Genomic DNA, 16,537 nt, shown 5'->3' on the forward strand with positions numbered 1-16,537 from the left:
AAGGGCTTACAGTAAAAGCTGCAAGCAGGAGACACAGGTTTCAGGGCAGTAATAGGAGCCCGTGTTCTGCAGGATTGGGTATGGCTGCTGAGGAAGGTCAGAAGCACACAATGCCTGGTCAAGTCTGCAAGTGCACATTGGTCAAGCTGCGTTGTTCTTTGAGCATATTGCCTGTTGTGGTCCCTGCATGCCATCTCCTTTCAGTGCAGATTAAAGGCCTGGGTTTTATTTAATCTCCAGTAGAGTGCATGGCTGAGCTGGTCCACACAACAGCTTCTTAGTTTCTCTTTGAGCTTGAACACAGAAGAATAAAGATTCATGACTCCCCACCCCCTGCCCAAGTAAGTTGACCTCTTGGAGGCATCTCTTCACCTAGTGGTGTGTGGATAATGCAGGGCTATGTACAGAAAGAGAAGAGCAGGCTTTCTGATAGGACAGAGCCCAGGTCCTTTCTTCTGGGGAGCATTCAAGTGTGTTAGGCTAAAATAGAAAACAGGTGAAAGAGGCCTGCACCATGTCACTTATCATCTAAGTTTCCCTTGCAGCAATAGATGCTTCATCTTAAACCTTGGGGAGTGACTTCTTTCTTGTGTTTCTTACCGGGGTTTTTTTTGTATGTGTGTTTTTGGTTTTTTGGTTTTTTTTTTACCAATCTGATCTCTCATACACCACTGAGTGCTTTTTATGGTGGTCCACAGTAATGACTCAAAAGTTCTGACTCTAGAGAGGCTCCTGATGGGGTCCTGTACCTCAAACTGTCACCCTTCTGCCACTTTTTAAATTTTGCAGCTCAATCAGTTGAATCTGTAGATCCTCTGGGCCACAAACAAGCTCTGTCTCAGGAAGAGCAAATGGCCCACCTTTTGGATAGTGAATATTGCATCACACAACCCTTTATGTTCCTAGTCTGAGTGGCTCCTGATTGCTCATGTGTTGTGAACAATCTAATATCCCGTGGCTGTTTGTATTTGTATGCATCTCTTTTACACATATTTATTCAATTGGTCTGTTCTCTTTTCACAATATTAGCCCATCACTTTCCTCTCACATGCAGACATTGTTGCCTTGGCAACAATGAGCAAAGGCACTCTGTGAAAGTATGTACAGATAACTGTGATAAAAAATATATTCTTATCACTGCATTAAATTAAATTAAAAATAAAGAGCCCAGCTATAGAAAATCACTCAAGCAGGTTGACTGATTGAAATGGGATTCATTCATGTGCTACAGTGATTTCCTACATTCCACTCTAAATCACTGCTCTGAGCAAGGATGACTGAAGATTGATGGAGCAGTAGTATGTTTAATGATGTGGCATGAGCAACTATTCAGTAGCTCACTCACACATGAAATCCATGTAACTGTCAGCTCTTAAACTGGCTCGAGGAAGATTATTTTAAGACAATACATTGCCTTACAGATTGCTTATCTTTATGTCTTATCCTTTTCCTCCTGAAAGATTTGGATTAGGAAATATGATTTCAGAGACTTGGCACTGCTTTTCACTTCTCAAGATGAGATTTGGCTCATGCATCGTTGCCTGCATGAGATGAATGCCTCATCTGAACTTGGAATATACACTTGGAATATACCCCTATCCTTGTTAGTTGAGAGGCATTTCTCTACAAGTCCAAGTTGTCCTACCTCCCTGCCATTTGAAAGGAGTGGATCACCCTTTGGAAGCACCCCTTCCTCTGCTTTGTGGGGACAGGGAAGGAGGAATGAATCCCCCTCTCCTTCCCTCTGCACATACCTCTCCTCTGTGTTGAAGGTCAAATCTTATATACCTAGTGTTTGTTTTACATTAGCTAATTTTACTCAGTTACAAAATTTCATTACAGTCATTCTTGTTCCCTGGTCTTTTTTGCTGACATGATGGAATTCTTGCTTAGGTGGACCTGGGGCTGAGCCATCGGGAAGCAACAGATACCATCAGTATTAGGTTAGGTCACCATAATGGTACATAAGCTTTGCTCCTTCTGAGGACTAAATTTAATCTGAGGAGGTGAGGCAAAATCCAATTACTCTGTGAGAAAATATGGTACCCAGTGGGTGTGCATTGCAGTGTTCAGTTAAAAGGTTTCGTTTGAGCTAGATTGGTTTATGCTCTTAGGCTCTGGGGGAAAATCCATCTTGTGCTCAAATGGTACCATCCAATTCATGCCTTAAGCTGGCACATCATAAGCCGTTTGCTGTTGTGGTGTGAGAAATTGGAATTTTGGCACTCTAATTCATTCAACCCCTTTTGGAATGAAAAGTCATGAATCCCTTATGTTTAGTCTCCTGATATTCTCAGCACTATTAGAATTCCGTTTATAACTTCTTGCTTTCCCTGGCTACTGGGATAGTTCTGTTGGTTCTATTGCCATGTATTTATGGACAGTATTATCAGAAAACAGTTCTTCTGGAGTTACTTTGCTGTAACTTTGGTATCAGTTTTAGCACTGTGTACATCTACAGAAGCAAGGAATCACTCCAATGAGTAATTTGCTGAAGGCCAATTTTAATTTATGTAGGCTGTTAAAGGAAGAAATATTTTATGAAAGCTGGATCTATGAGGGAGTGTGCAAGGCCTTTGTTCTCTCTTTGTTCTCTCTTTCTTCTGCTTCTCAGCAGCCTGGTCTGATGACAGTTTAGAGTGATGGTGGAAGATATTCTGTGAGCAGAGCATAGAGTCAGGAAAGCTCCTGCAGTCTTTGAGTAGTCATTTATTTGCTATGATGCCAAGATGCAATCTTACCAGCCACAACAGCCATCTGAGAATGGAGCAGAGATGTAAATCACAGAATTAGGGCAGAACTATCTAAGTCCTTCTAAAACTAAGTCCTTTCATCAGCATGGCTGAGGTCAAGCTTCTGGCCCCAGTGGCATATAATGAAGAAGGTGATCGGTTTTATGATCTAAGTCATTGGCTTTCAGAGTGGAGAGTGTTAAAATGTAGCCAGATTCTGATCTTTGCATCACCCCCAGTGGTAGACTCACTGCTGCTCTTGAACAGGGGTGTCCAAACTTCATCTCATTCCCTCAAGTAATCCACAATGCCCTGATAATCACAGAGTCAGTTAGGTTGAAAAAGACATCTAAGATGATAAAGTCCAACCTTTGAACAATCACCACCATGCCAACTATACCATGGCTCTAAGTGACACATTCAGTCTTTCTTTAAACAATTCCAGGGATGGTGACTCCATCACCTCCCTGGGCAGACCGTTATGCAACAACCTGTGGGACCAGAGTAATTGCAATCACATCTGCGTTTTAGAAAGGCAGACTGTAGTAATTGGAGTGACCTTGGCAAAGTTCAGCAATCACTCATTAGAGATCCCATGTTTCTGGTGCATGTTGGTGGAGAGTGATAAAGCCCTGCCTGCCTTGAGTGTGGCACTCCTCCTGTGATGAGGAAGGACTTTGTTGTTTTTCTCCCTCTCTCCATGTGGTTGGTGAGTTCTGATGTCATTTTTCTTTTAACTGCAGGTCACTTCATGGGCAACAACACAGTGATTGATGTTTTAAGGAGAGAAGGGTACGAGGTAGAACACACTCCAGCTGGACAAGCCATCAACAAGTAATGCATGCTTTTACCTAGCTGTACAGCCATTGGCGGGAGTGGGTTTGTAAACAATTATGAAATAGGAATGGTAGCTGGAATTACAACTAAGGCAGCTAGGCTTTTTCTCTCCTTCCCAGCAGTTTGCTTTTCTCTTCCATGAGCTAGTTTAGAAAGGGGATTTTATTTGGTTTTGTTTTGGGGTTTTTTTTGTTTCATTTGTTTTTTGGCTTTTATTGTTGGGGTTGGGGCTCTTTGGTTTGTTGTTGTTGGTTTTGTGGTGGTTTTTTTGTGGGTTTGGGGTTTTTTGGTTTTGGTTTTTCTTCGTTGTTGTTTGTTTGTTAGGGTTTTTTTGTATTGTTTTTTTGTTTTGTTGTTGTTGTTAATAAAATTTCCACCCTTGTATGTTTTTAACTGTTAAATGAACAGCCACAGAGTATGCATGCATGCTTCATTAGATCTGGATGCTGTCTCGTATCACACAGGCTCCCAGGTTTCTCTTTCCTCTCTTTTATATATTTGATTGCCGTGCCTTTTAATAATCCCCTTCTTTTATATTGCAATTTTTAAATCTTTCTGTTTACTGTCTCCCAGCCTGGAATCTCATTGCCCGGAGTCTTTGCAAGCTGTCTCTATGACTGATTGCGCTCATGTCCCCTATTTGCTTCTGCATTTTTAAGCTAGGGTACTTGTTGTTCTGGTTCACCCTGCAGCTGTCCTTTGGGATATACCCTTCCTTCTTCTTTTTATCTTTCACTGGATGCTTTTATCCACCGCCATGGTTTCAGTAACTAGGGAATGCCAGATAATCTTCTCCTCCACTCTCTACCGAGAATTACTTGTGCTTTGACTCACCTCTTCCTGGAATTATTGCCACCAGTTTAGGGTCTGTAATCTTTGCTTTCCCCTTCTCCAAACTCTTACTAAAGATGTAGCTGTCAGATATACTCACTCTTCGCTCCTAAAAAACCACAAAGGAGAAAATTGGAAATTGATCTCAATTATGGTACTGTTTCCCTTTTATCTTCTGTGCTGGGCATAGTGTCCCTTTTTGGGAGGGACATCCTTGTCCCTCCTCCCCCACATTTTTGATAAGGGACTTTCAGGCAGGACTAATGCCTTTTGATAGGATTTGTGCAGAGGGCACAGTTGAGTCTTGGTCTGTGCCAAGGGCTCTACAGGTGTGGTGCAAATTAGTAACAGCTGTTTTTCTCATACTCTGATTGCTTCATCTCTATACCACCTTAGCTGTTGTCTGAAAACATGGTACTGAAATTCTGGCAGGTCATGTTTCTGTAATGATTCTTGATATAGACATACATCATTAACTCTACATGAAAAAAATTTATTCAAGACTTAGCCCATGATTACATGAATGCCAGCTCCTAACCCTGTTTCTGCCAGTCACATAGTCTGACAACGAGAAGCACCTGTGCTTAAGCACATGACTTAATGATTCTGTGACACTGGAGTTGTGCTAAAAAATCCAGTGTATCAGCGTTTACAAGCATGATAAAAACTAACAAACAAAAAAAATCTCCAAACCCAAAACAGCCTGCACTGATATTATCATGCTGTCTTTTCATTCTTAGCTTAGGTATTCCTAAAAACAGCCACAGCAGCTTCTTAAAGCTTAAAGAAAGATAATTTATATAGCTTATATACTTGAGAATAAACAAGATCTGATACTGCACTGTAAAGATGTAACTGTAGGGGCAGACAACTGAATAAAGAAGGGATAGATTTTCACCTATCAGGAAGGTAGGTATCAAGGTTACTTGGAGTAGCTGGACACCCAGTTCCATAACCACATCATGGGAGTTCATTGTGCAGCCTCTTGTGCCTTCGAAAGCCCTCAGTTTGGCATCAGTTGCATCTTAAACCTCTTATTAGGACTATTAGACAGAACATCTTCCCTGGAGTCTTGATATTAAACCTGAGTAACAAGATGGCACTTTACTGTTAGCATTTCTGGATGACTTGAAAACAGATTTAAAAATATTAAATGCATTTTAAGAAAAATGTGGGTTCAAAGGAAAAGAGCAGTTAAGGTGAGGGAAAGGACCTGTGATAAGACAGCGTCAGAGTTCTAGGGCTTGGAAGGAAGATTTCACTTGATTTTTATCCTGGGCTTGTTCTAGGAGCAAATAGAGAGCAGCCTGTGACAGTAAACCCAGCGCTGATCATGTAAATGTAGAGCTGTATCCAGCTATCGTGCCATGTAGTGCTGCAAGCAGTCCAGTCAGTACCTGTGGATTATTTCATTGTTCATGATTGAGACAGGCTAAAAAGGCAAGTGGTTGAACTGAGACAGAGAGTTTAAATGACTGCTCTGGTGTCAGACACAGTAGGGATATTAATTGAAAGGTTCTAAAATACAAGAAGGAGGAAGTCTGCAGCCATCTCCTTTCCCTCCAACATGACATTTCCCTGTAGCAGCACAGTCTGCTGCTTCCTGTGCTCTGGCTAAACAAAAAGTTCCTTGTGAGATATGTTGTAGATTTCTGTGTGCAGGAACCAATAAGGATGCAGGATAGTCATGCTCTTTTTCCTGTAGCAGGCAGGGCTACAGGAGTACCTGAGGGGTACTTTCCATCTGCTGAGCAAATAGGGTGGATGCCTGTAGTTGGAGACAGAAAGGTTCCTCCTCCCTGGTGTCTCCCAGGCAGGGAAGGCAAAAGAGGTGCTCCAAGCAGACAGTATTGCAAAGGATAGTTTATAAATAGTACCACAAGTTCAGTCAAGCTCCTTCTGACTCACTTTGGTCTTTAACTGTTGTTCCTGATTTTAGAATGTAGTTATATATTGTAAAATATTCAACATAATCGCAGCCATAATTAAGGTGCTTGCTGACTGTCCCTTAGCTGCTGTGATGGGAAATTGGCCTGGGGGGAAGAAGGATGAGCTTTCGAATCTGTGTGCCTTTTCCAGTGGTCTCTAAAATAATTGCCTGCAGGAGGCGTTGCAAAGGAGGTTTGGTATATGGATGTGTCGGAGGCTGCATCTAACAGAATAAATGTCTGGCCATGCAGGATGCAGGTCATCTTCTGCCTGTAGCAGTGCTGAGCTCCACCATAGTGTGGCCATAGGTTCAGAAGGGAAGGCTGTAGGCAGCATAGTACTCTAATCTACAGGGGCAGGAGGCTGCCCACTCTGTGACTTAGTTAAGGAACAAAAACAATGAAGAGAAATGGTGGAAAAGGGAATCATGGGCAGAAGACCTTGAAACAGATTAAATCAGATTGCTGGAGAGAGCTAATGAGCGATCATCCCTCTGCAAGGTGGAGTTAAAGAGTGGATGATGTGAAGCAGCTGAGGAGGAGAGCTAAAGGGTGATGACAGTTCAGGGGCGATAAAGTGTGACAATGTATGACACCACAATGATTTTGAATGAGATTGGTTAGCAGGGTCCATTCTGCAGCAGACTCTCCCATATAAACATCAACATGTGATCACTCTGATTTTCCTTGCAGCAAATAAGACAAATTACCTTTGTTTTCCATCTACTCTCTGTGTTCTAGTCCACAACTTCATTTCCCCTTCTCCAGGAACTACACTCTATTTGCTATCAAATAAGTGTGCATACAGTGATGGGCTAGCTTGAAATCTGCACCCATGCTGAAATATGCCTCCTTCCAGACCACCTCCTTTTAACGTCATTGGAAGCTGAAAAAAGAACACGGCTCTGGGGAAGTTTCATTGATTAAAGGCAGGTTTCTGCTCGGTGGTCTGTGGTTTTGTTACTTTCCTGAATTTCAGCCCAAACCAGTCTGCACTTTCATTACAGAAGACTGTTGCATTTTTTCTCTTTATGAAGTAGACATAAAGATCAGTTAGATATTCCTGCTAGGTTCTGTGTATACACAGAGTGGTTTGAGTTTGTGGTTTTGTCCAAGATGCTCATAAACAAGTAACTAGGGAAAATAGTTCTAAACAATGAGAAATGTGGGCCAGCAAAGCCATGAGTGAATAGGACACTGCAGACTGCCTGCCTTAGAGTATAGATGAGGTGTTGCTTGCTCTAAAAATAAAGAAACAGCTTCAATAGTCAGGGTGAAGCTGATTGTTGTTTTTTTCAATTTATCATCTTTGTAGGAAGCTGAGTAGTCATAGCCCTGAGAGCTTTTTCTGGAAGCTCAACTTGAGGTTTCTAATTTGTCTTTTACATGCACATAGTCTTAGTGACGTATCTCTCTGGAGCTCCTTTGAAATTCCTAATAATGCTACCAGCCAAATACAGGATCTGGGCAGCTGGAAGGCTACGGTCTGACTCCCACTCCCTTGTTACTTGCTATATAAATGTCTGCAAAGCTCAGCTCTGTTTATGAGAGAGATGCAATTTCTCAGTTTCTTCCCCTTCATATAGACCTCCATATCTGTCCATAAAACCCACTAAGACCACCATTTTGTGCTCCTTGGTGTGCTTTACCTGAGTGGCAAAACAGCATTATACCCTTTTGCATTCAACCCTAGAAGCCAATGCCAAAATGGTGGTGAGCTCTGGTCTCTTATGAGTCAGCACGTCCTCTGACGTGATGTTTTGTAAAGGCTGTGAATCCACTGCTTTGTACTATCTGCCTTCATCAAGAAGAAAATGAGAAGCGGATGAACTTGGTGGTGCCAAAACTAATCTGCTTTCAATTGATGCAGACTGGATGGCCCAAAGGATTCCTTAATCATAGAATCATAGACTATTAAGGGATTGGAAAGGACTTCAAGGATCATCTATTCCTATTCCCCCTGCCATGGGCAGGGGAATCTCCCACTAGACAGCTTGCTCAAAGTCTTATGCAACCTGGGTTTGAAAAGTGCCGGGGTTGAGGCACCACAACCTCCCTGGGCAACATCCTCCAGTATTTCACCACCCTCATAGTAAAGAATTTCTTCCCAATGCCTAGCCTAAATGCATCCCTTCTTCAGTTTGTGTCTGTTACTCCTGTCACTACAATTCCTGACAAAGAGTCCCTCTCCAGCTTCCCAGTTGGATCCTTCAGATACTGGGAAGTTGCAATGAGGTGCAATGAGGTCTTTACACAGCCTTCTTTTCTGACAGACCCACCTTTCTCAGTCTGTCTTGACAGGGGAGGTGCTCCAGCCCTCTTATCAGTGTTGTGGCCTCCTCTGGACTTGCTCCAACAGTTCCATGTCCTATTTATGCTGAGGACCTGAGCTGGATGCAGGGTTCTGAGTGGGCTCTCACCAGAGCAGAGCAGAGGGGCAGAATCCCCTCCCTGGCCCTGCTGCCCATGCTGCTCTGGATTCAGCCCAGGGTCCCATTGCCTTTCTGGGCTGGGAGTGCCCATGGCTGGGTCATGTTAAGGTTTTCATCAACCATCACCCCCAAGTCCTTCTCCTCAGGGCTGCTGTCAATCAGGTCTCCACTCAACCTGTAGCTGTGTCTGGGATTGCCACAACCCAGGTACAGGACCCTGCACTTTGCCATGTTGAGCTCCACCTCTCCAGCCTGTCCAGGCCTCTCTGGATGGTATCACTTCCCTCCAGCATGTTAGCTGCTCCACAGAGCTTGGTGTTGGTGCCAGACTTGCTGAGGGTGCCCTTGATCCCACTGTACATGCCACTGACAAAGATCTTGAACAGCCATAGTGTCAGTACTGACCCCGGAGGGCACCCTCAGCAAGTCTGGCACCAACACTGCTTTTCATGTGGACAAGGAGCTGTTGACCACGATTGTTTGCGTGTGGCCTTCCACCCAGTTCTTTATCCACCAGGAAATCCATCCATCAAATCTATGTATATCTAGTTTGGAGACAAGGATATCATGTGGGACTGTGTCAAACATTTTGCCTAAGTCCCGGCAGATGATGGCAGCTGCTCTGCCACATCCATCAATGCTGCAGCGCTATCACAGAAGGTAATTGAATTTAAGAGTCATTGTTTGCCCTTGGTGAAGTCATGTTTGTTTTAATTTTCAGGACAATCTGCTCCATGATCTTGCCTCACACAAAAGATGAGACTTTTACTTTCTTCTTTTTAAAAATGAGGGTTATATTTCCCTTTCTCCAGATGTTGGGAATTTTAAATGAGTGCCACAAGTTTTTAAAAATTATTAATAGTGGTTTAGCAATTTATCTGCCAGCTTTCTTAGAACCCACAGATGAATCTCATCAGGCTCCATGCACTTGTGCATATTCAGGCTCTTTAGATGGTCTCAAACCTGATTCTCTCCTACATTGTGCTTAGGGTCTTCATGCTCCCATTTGCTGTTCCTGACTTGGCAGCTTGGCTGGAACACTTGCCATTGAACATTGAGATATAGAGGTCATTGAGAACCTCAGCCTTCTCTGGGTCCAGCATGCAACCAGGTTACTGTTAATGGTATGCTAAGCCTTTCTCTTCAAAGGTGGTAATTTTCAAGATGTGTTTCTGGAGCCTTGGTCATAGTCTGTGGGCTAGCTTGTTTCTTACCTTCTCCACCAGTGAGAGGTGCTGATCCAGACCTGGTTTATTAGCTGGTGTGCTTTAATTGTTTGTTTGCCCCTTCCTTTTGTCCCCCAAGTTAGTTTGCTCTGGGCAGGTATGTTGAAAGGAATAATCTGGTCTGTGTTCTGCAGCACATCAGACTAGAAGAGTGTGGTTTGACTCTGACTTAGAAGTTGTTCTGGTTTTGTCTCTTTCTAGATATGCAAGCTTATTACCAAGCTCCACCCTTGTCCAGACTGCATTCTTCCTCTGACACAGACTGCCTCTTTTCCAAAGATCTCTTTTTGCTAAAGATCACTATTTTGATGATAAAATCAATATTGACTTAAGGAAGAGGGAGCAGGAATACACGGCAGAGGAATGAGCATCCAGGGAGCAACATCTATTTTATATGTATGTGCCTTGATACAGGATTTTGCCTCAAAGCCCTTTTAAATGTTAACTGTGTTCTCTCTTTCTTCCAGCCAAAAATCTCCCAAAACCTTGTTAGCCTTTTCATCATCACACAGTCCCTATGTCATGTCCCATGAGCTCCCAGTGCACCCCGAGGAAGAGGAGGAGGAAGAGTTCCTGCCTCACCTGCTATTCCCTGACAGCACTGATGTGCTCATGAAAGTAGACAGGAAGTACAAAAAGAAGAAGAAAAAGCAGCAGAAGAAGCAAAAACTGCGACAATTTAATGACCTCTGGGTTCGCCTAGAAGAAAGGTAGCTAATGGCTGGGTAGGGGGAGGATGGTTTGTCAAACTGGACTTAGATGGTTTAATACAGACCCTCAGTCTTCTGCACGGGTAGATATATTCTGTGGACAGGATCTCACTTTCTCCACTGCTGTGATTCTTTCTGAAGCATTTGCACAAAGTTTCTTGTACTTTTAGTGGCAAAAAAAGCTTCCTTTTTTTTTTCTTTGCATAGTTAGATTTGTGGAAAACTAGGCATAAAACAAATGGAAGTCTTGTCTAGATCATTCTGCATGTGGGTTTGGGGGATTGTGGGCTTGTGGCAGTCCTCTCTTCCATGGAAGGTTGGGTCCAGTGGTAGATGGTACAGATCAAAGCCTTGGACCATTAACCAAAAGCTGCTGTGTATGAGGAAACTATCAACCCTGGCATGTGTTCTCCTTGCACTTGGGCAATAGTCGTGCAGCATTTTCAGTCTCTGTATTATTTCAGTCTGAAAAAGTATGACAGCCTAATGGATGGCAGAGTTTATATAAAAAAATTAGCATGTTGTGGGGCAGATGTTCACAAATATCCCTTACTTTTCATCCAGAAAAGCTTACTTACTTACCAGCAACCCAGAAAAAAAACTTTGAAAAGCCACTTTCTCTCATTACTATAATAGGGCCTGTGACTGAATGTATACCTTAACGTTTCCCTCCTGTAGGTAACACACATGCCCAAATCTGCTTTCTTTTGTACTTTGTCTTTATCTCTGCCATACTCAGCTTGAGGGCATTAAATTTTTGTGATACCATAAACAACCAGACAGGTGGGGGTAATGGGAAAAAGTCTGACAGTTCTTGAAATGAAGCCTGTGCATTGTTTGGTTTTTTCCTCTCTGAAGAATACTTCTTCCTGCTCCCCAGGCTACTGAGTACAGCAGAGTTCTCCTATGCCTTTCCTATCACATCCTTGGATCCTAATTGTACCACTGCTATGATTGATACATGGCTCAGGCTGGCCATGTGACTGCAGCAGCTGTTCTATTTGAGGCATTCAGCTATTGTCAGATAGTGTCTTTTAGACCACATTCCCTTCTTTGCTCCTGCCTTCAGCCTTAGTATTAAGTATTTGGGAGGCAGATGCTCAGGTAACATGTCCTCTGACAAACCCACGCACAGTCCAAAACTCACCAATATAACAAATCCTACACTTGATTTTGTCTCTTAGTGTACCATTTACTTTCTGTTAATGTAGTTGATACTAGCTGATTGTGAATGGATTTTTGGGGTTTCTGTTGATAGTCTGTTTAGTTGAAATGCTAAGGAATGTCTGTCTTAATCTGCCGCCGTGCCTCCACAGTGCTGTGTTCAGTGTTTCACGTGCAGTTGCTCCCACAAAGCTCAGGGATGTCAGTGGGCAGTGACTCTTAAGACACCTGTGCACTTGCAGTATCAACCCTTCAGAAGAAGAGGGAAGGTGGGAAGATGTGCTACCATGACCAAATTGAAGGCACATTTGGGCTACATATTAGTTTTGAAGTACTCCCAGGCGGTAGTGAGGCACAAGCAAAACAAATGACGGCAGCCTAGGAAACTACTGCATAAATAGGTAACAGGAAATGCTGCTTTTCTTTTTTTTATGTTTCCTTTCTTCCCCTACTATTTAAGCTGTCCTTTGTGCTAGAAGCTTACCCCGGTGCTAGGTGACAAACGCTTTGTAGGGGCGACTCCTTAGCAGCAGAGAGGAGCTTAAACGTCTGGAGATGGAGATGTTGCATAGCAGTGCTGGGAAAGACAAAGGATGTCTGAGAGACAGCGGTGCCCGTAGTGCCGAGGAAAGGCAGCTGTCCCTCAGGAGGAGCCCCACCCGTGCGCTTTGTAAATGCGGGCTGTCTGCCGGGCTCTGCCGCAGCGCCCGTGCCGCTCTGGGCTGGGCTGACAGCCCCACCTCGCGGCGCATCCCTTCCCAGGGAAATCCAGCGCCTCCGGGCTCCCCCTCGCCTGCGCAGGGCGCATCTGACTGGGAGTCTCCGCCCAGGCTCTAAACATTCCTCAGGGTGTGCAGACGCGGGTAAAGCGGTCAAGTTTCTTACGAATGGGCCATTCACAGCTTTCAGGTTTACAGATGGGCTTGATGACCTTAAAGGTCTTTTCCAACCTGCATAACTCTATGATTCCTCCTGTGAGCCTGAAAATGTGAAAGGTGCAGCTCAAGTGATTTAGTAGTGTTGTAGTGGGCTTGTCAGAATGGCCTTGGTTCATGCTCCTGTATGCATCAGCTGCTGGCTGTATTTCCTTGATGTGCTGCCAGCTGGCTTCTCTCGGGCCATTGTTCAGATCTTCTGGAAGCCCTTTGGGAAAGGAAGAGTAAAGTGTTTTTAAAAAGGATAATAATTGCCTTTAATTTCTCAAAACATCCTTGCTTAGTGGACTGAAATAAGACAAGAATGGTGCACAGCACCTGGGGATTGGGTGCAGAAGAAATTACTTGGTTTTTGTATTTGCCAGCTGGACTTGCTTTTAGTTTTGGTTTTAGATTTGTCTTCAGGTTCTACACAGCACCATGAAGTCCAGGGCGGGTGTGTCAGTCGCACAGCTGTGGTGTCAAGCATTGCTTACAGTCCATTGCCAAAGAGAACAACTGTGTAGTATCTGACCCTTCTGACTCTTGGTCTGCTGTGGTATGTGATCTCCCCCAGGTCAGGTCATTTGGTGTTAGCAGTCTGGAGCATAAAAATTTCTCTCCTCCATCATGGATTGACGTTATGGGAGTTCAGCTTATGTATGCTCTAATTCAGCTCTTGTTCATCACGATGTCAGAGTACTCTCTACCACTGGGAGATACTCTGAAATGTGGTGGTCTGTGATGTGTTTCTGGAAGCCATTCTTCCTCTGCTTGAAGTATGTCACGTAAATCTTTGTAATTCCTGACCTGTGGAAGAGATCATACAGTATAGAAACAAGGTGGGTCCATATGAATTGCAGTGCATGAAGCATGGCTGAGGAAGATGTACTCAGAAACAGCCTCACTCCAGCTGTGCTCAGCAAGTTCCCCTGCAGTGACACTCCTCTGCAACAACACTTGTTTTGTTCTTATCTATTTTCTGCTTAGCTGACAGAGGTTAGGAATATGGTCATCTGTCCCACTTGTGTGGGAGCAATGAGCAGGCTGGGTAGACTTGAGACAGGGCCAGTATTTTGGTGCTGTCATCACTCTCCTCTGTCTCTTCACTGTTCCCCCTCAAGTCTCCTTCACAGTTTGGCTGGGTAGCACCTCATCCTTGTGGGCTGGTGTGGGAGCTGTCCACATGTGTGAGGAAGGGACAAAACAGTACTCTGCCATTTAGTAGGCACAGACTTTTGGTCAGGGCATATGTAACTTGTACAAGAGACCATTCACACGGACCCAGAAAACTGAGAGTGGGTCACAGCAGCTGACCACCTGCTGCTGTGTGGCTGTTGGGCAGATGTGGGCTGGGTCAGGACTGATGTTCTTCTCTTGCCTTGCAGTGCTACTGATCCTCCTCCGCGGATCCGCATCATTAATGGCTACATCACGGTCGAGCCCCAGCCCCGGGGCCATGGGCGCTCCAGCCACACTCACGCAGACACCAGCAGTGCTCACCAGATTTCCCATTCTCTCTTCCTTCCACTACTGAGTTTGACTTTGCATAAGATAATGCTTCACTGAAACACAGGAGGACCCAAGCTGCAAGACTCTTGCCTTAAAAATCAAAAAAGAAACTTACGCAAAAAAGAAACTTATGCAAAAAAGAAATAGAAGACTATGAGTGGGACACCCATTCTTTGGGGTGTTCTTAAACTGCCTCCTTTTCCTGAGTCCGGATCATTAACTCTATTAACTGGTTTGACCTTCCCAATAGAGGAGAAGATATTTTAATGAAAGTGTTATTTATCCTTCTCTTGCAGAAGAATGATTTCATGTTATCCCATAATACTTTGGGGAGATTATAATGCCGCTATAACATAGCTGTTGTTTAGCTGTTCGAGCCAAATTAAAGTACATATTTTCCACCTTCAGTGCTTTGTAAAAAGATTTATATACCACTGACTTGTCTATTAGGGCAGAATATTTTGATCACATGAGCACAGCTGGGAAAGAGAGTCGGTACTTTATGTCTCTACTGGTAATACTTTTAATTGTTGCTTGCTAGGACTCCAGATTGCATATAGAGGTTCGTGACAACACCTGCAGTAGAATAAACCAGTGAACACTTGTGAACAGAATGTGTCTGCAGTCTGTTTGATGCTATTTAAGATGGGTACCCCTGAACCTCTAGTCGCCAAGAAAGACTCATAAGTGCAAAGTAATATACATTTAAGAAAAAAAACAATTCTGTGGGAACTTCACAAATCATAATGTTGGAGTCTCTCAAAAAGTTCTCAAGAGGTGATTTTCACAATTAAGACTAAATTCTAGAAAATTCTTTCAAGTTTTCTACTAAGTTCATAGCTAAGACTTTCCAAATTGTTTTAAGTCCTTTGCTGTCTCTGTGTTGTTGATTAGTGAACGTAAAGAAGCTTGGAAGTGGTGATGAATTTTCTGTCTTTGTACAGGACATTCTCTTGTGATCACACTTAATTTATGAGCAATATTTCACCCCCATCTCTTAGCAGGGTTTCATTGCCTGGGAAGATGTCTTAAGTTTCACCCATGGGTGAACTTAGAGCCACTGTGTGGAGCTTAGTGACTTGGAAAGATAGTAATCATCTATCCCAGTGAGACAACAAACCTTCAGGTTTCCTTTCTCTATGCCTTTACACAAACTTCACTGCTTTTTCCATTGACTGTAAAAAGTAGTTCTTTTTCGTAGCTTTCTGTAGAACGTCAGAGGAGGAACAACAAAGGTTCCAGCTTTCCTAACAGGATTTTCATCTCTTGATCTCAAATTTCAGTTCATTTCTGGAAAGGCTGAACCTGAAAATAGCCTCTCTTTGCTGAGGAAAACAGAGAAAGGAGAGGCTAAGTGCCACAGTTAGCAGCAGCGTTGTGAGGAATTAAATATATCTGGGCTAGAGTAGAAGACAGCACCATCTCATTGTGTATTCCTTCTTACACATAGTACTGCAAGACTTGGAGTACCTGAATGCATTATGTCTTCCTTAGCTTTCACAGCAGCCAGGCTGACGATGTATTCTCATCATCAGAAGAGCTGGCAAGTAATGTCTCAACAGTTCATCACCTAGTCAGCAGGAATGGAAGCTGATAATCCATGAAGTGTTTAGGTGTGAAGGAATACACAATAAATTGCCCAGGAATTATGATCTCAATGATGAAGTACAGTGCAGAGATTGGTTTACAGCCTGAAAATTGACCAAAAAACCCTTTCCAAAATTTCAGTAGCAGCTGCTAAAAGAAGTTGAATATTCTTCAAATGTCCAGTACTTTACTGAATTTATCTGCTTTGACTAGTCTGCTTTCTCTACTAATGTTTTCAAGCTTTACATGGAATTTCTTGCACCTTAATTTCATTAAAACCCAAATTTGTTTTAAAACTTCTTCATGTTTGCAATTTAGCAACTGCATTTCTTAATGCATCACTTCTATTTTTTTTTTTTAATGCAGAGTAAGTGTGCTGTACAGCTGGAGTGTTTATGTCTGTTCTGTATGTGCTAAAACATAACATATTAGAGGTCTCTGTAGCACCTCTGCCTTACTGCACACAATCAGCTTGTACTGGCATGGCCCACCGCTCTATCTATCCACCACTTCCACTGGATCCTGAATCTTTTCTGTGCTTCACAAGTCTCCTACTCACTATTTTGTACAGTTAACAGGTCCAGAGCTCACACGCCCATCTCACGGGTCCCATACAATCACAGGTCCCCTCAGGTACCAGCACTGTTCCTCTGCCTACTTGGTA

At 43.3% G+C, this 16,537-nt stretch overlaps 1 protein-coding gene across 3 annotated transcripts in view; it reads left to right on the plus strand.

Annotated features, from left to right (window-relative positions):
- The window catches only part of TRABD2A (TraB domain containing 2A), a 98,523-nt gene extending 82,363 nt beyond the window's left edge, over positions 1-16,160 (plus strand). Inside the window, exons 5-7 of one of the 3 annotated variants that reach the window (XM_064404297.1) lie at positions 3,476-3,566; positions 10,454-10,696; positions 14,163-16,157. In XM_064404297.1, coding sequence (XP_064260367.1) covers positions 3,476-3,566; positions 10,454-10,696; positions 14,163-14,343 — 515 coding nt within the window. In that variant the 3' untranslated portion in view covers positions 14,344-16,157. Of the gene's footprint in view, positions 1-3,475; positions 3,567-10,453; positions 10,697-14,162 lie in introns of all 3 variants that reach the window. The other 2 variants (XM_064404298.1, XM_064404296.1) reach the window with 2 other exon arrangements.
- The last annotated feature ends 377 nt before the right edge of the window (positions 16,161-16,537 follow it).

The sequence above is a fragment of the Passer domesticus genome, chromosome Z (genome assembly GCF_036417665.1).
Source record: "Passer domesticus isolate bPasDom1 chromosome Z, bPasDom1.hap1, whole genome shotgun sequence".
NCBI classification, from domain to species: Eukaryota; Metazoa; Chordata; class Aves; order Passeriformes; family Passeridae; genus Passer; species Passer domesticus.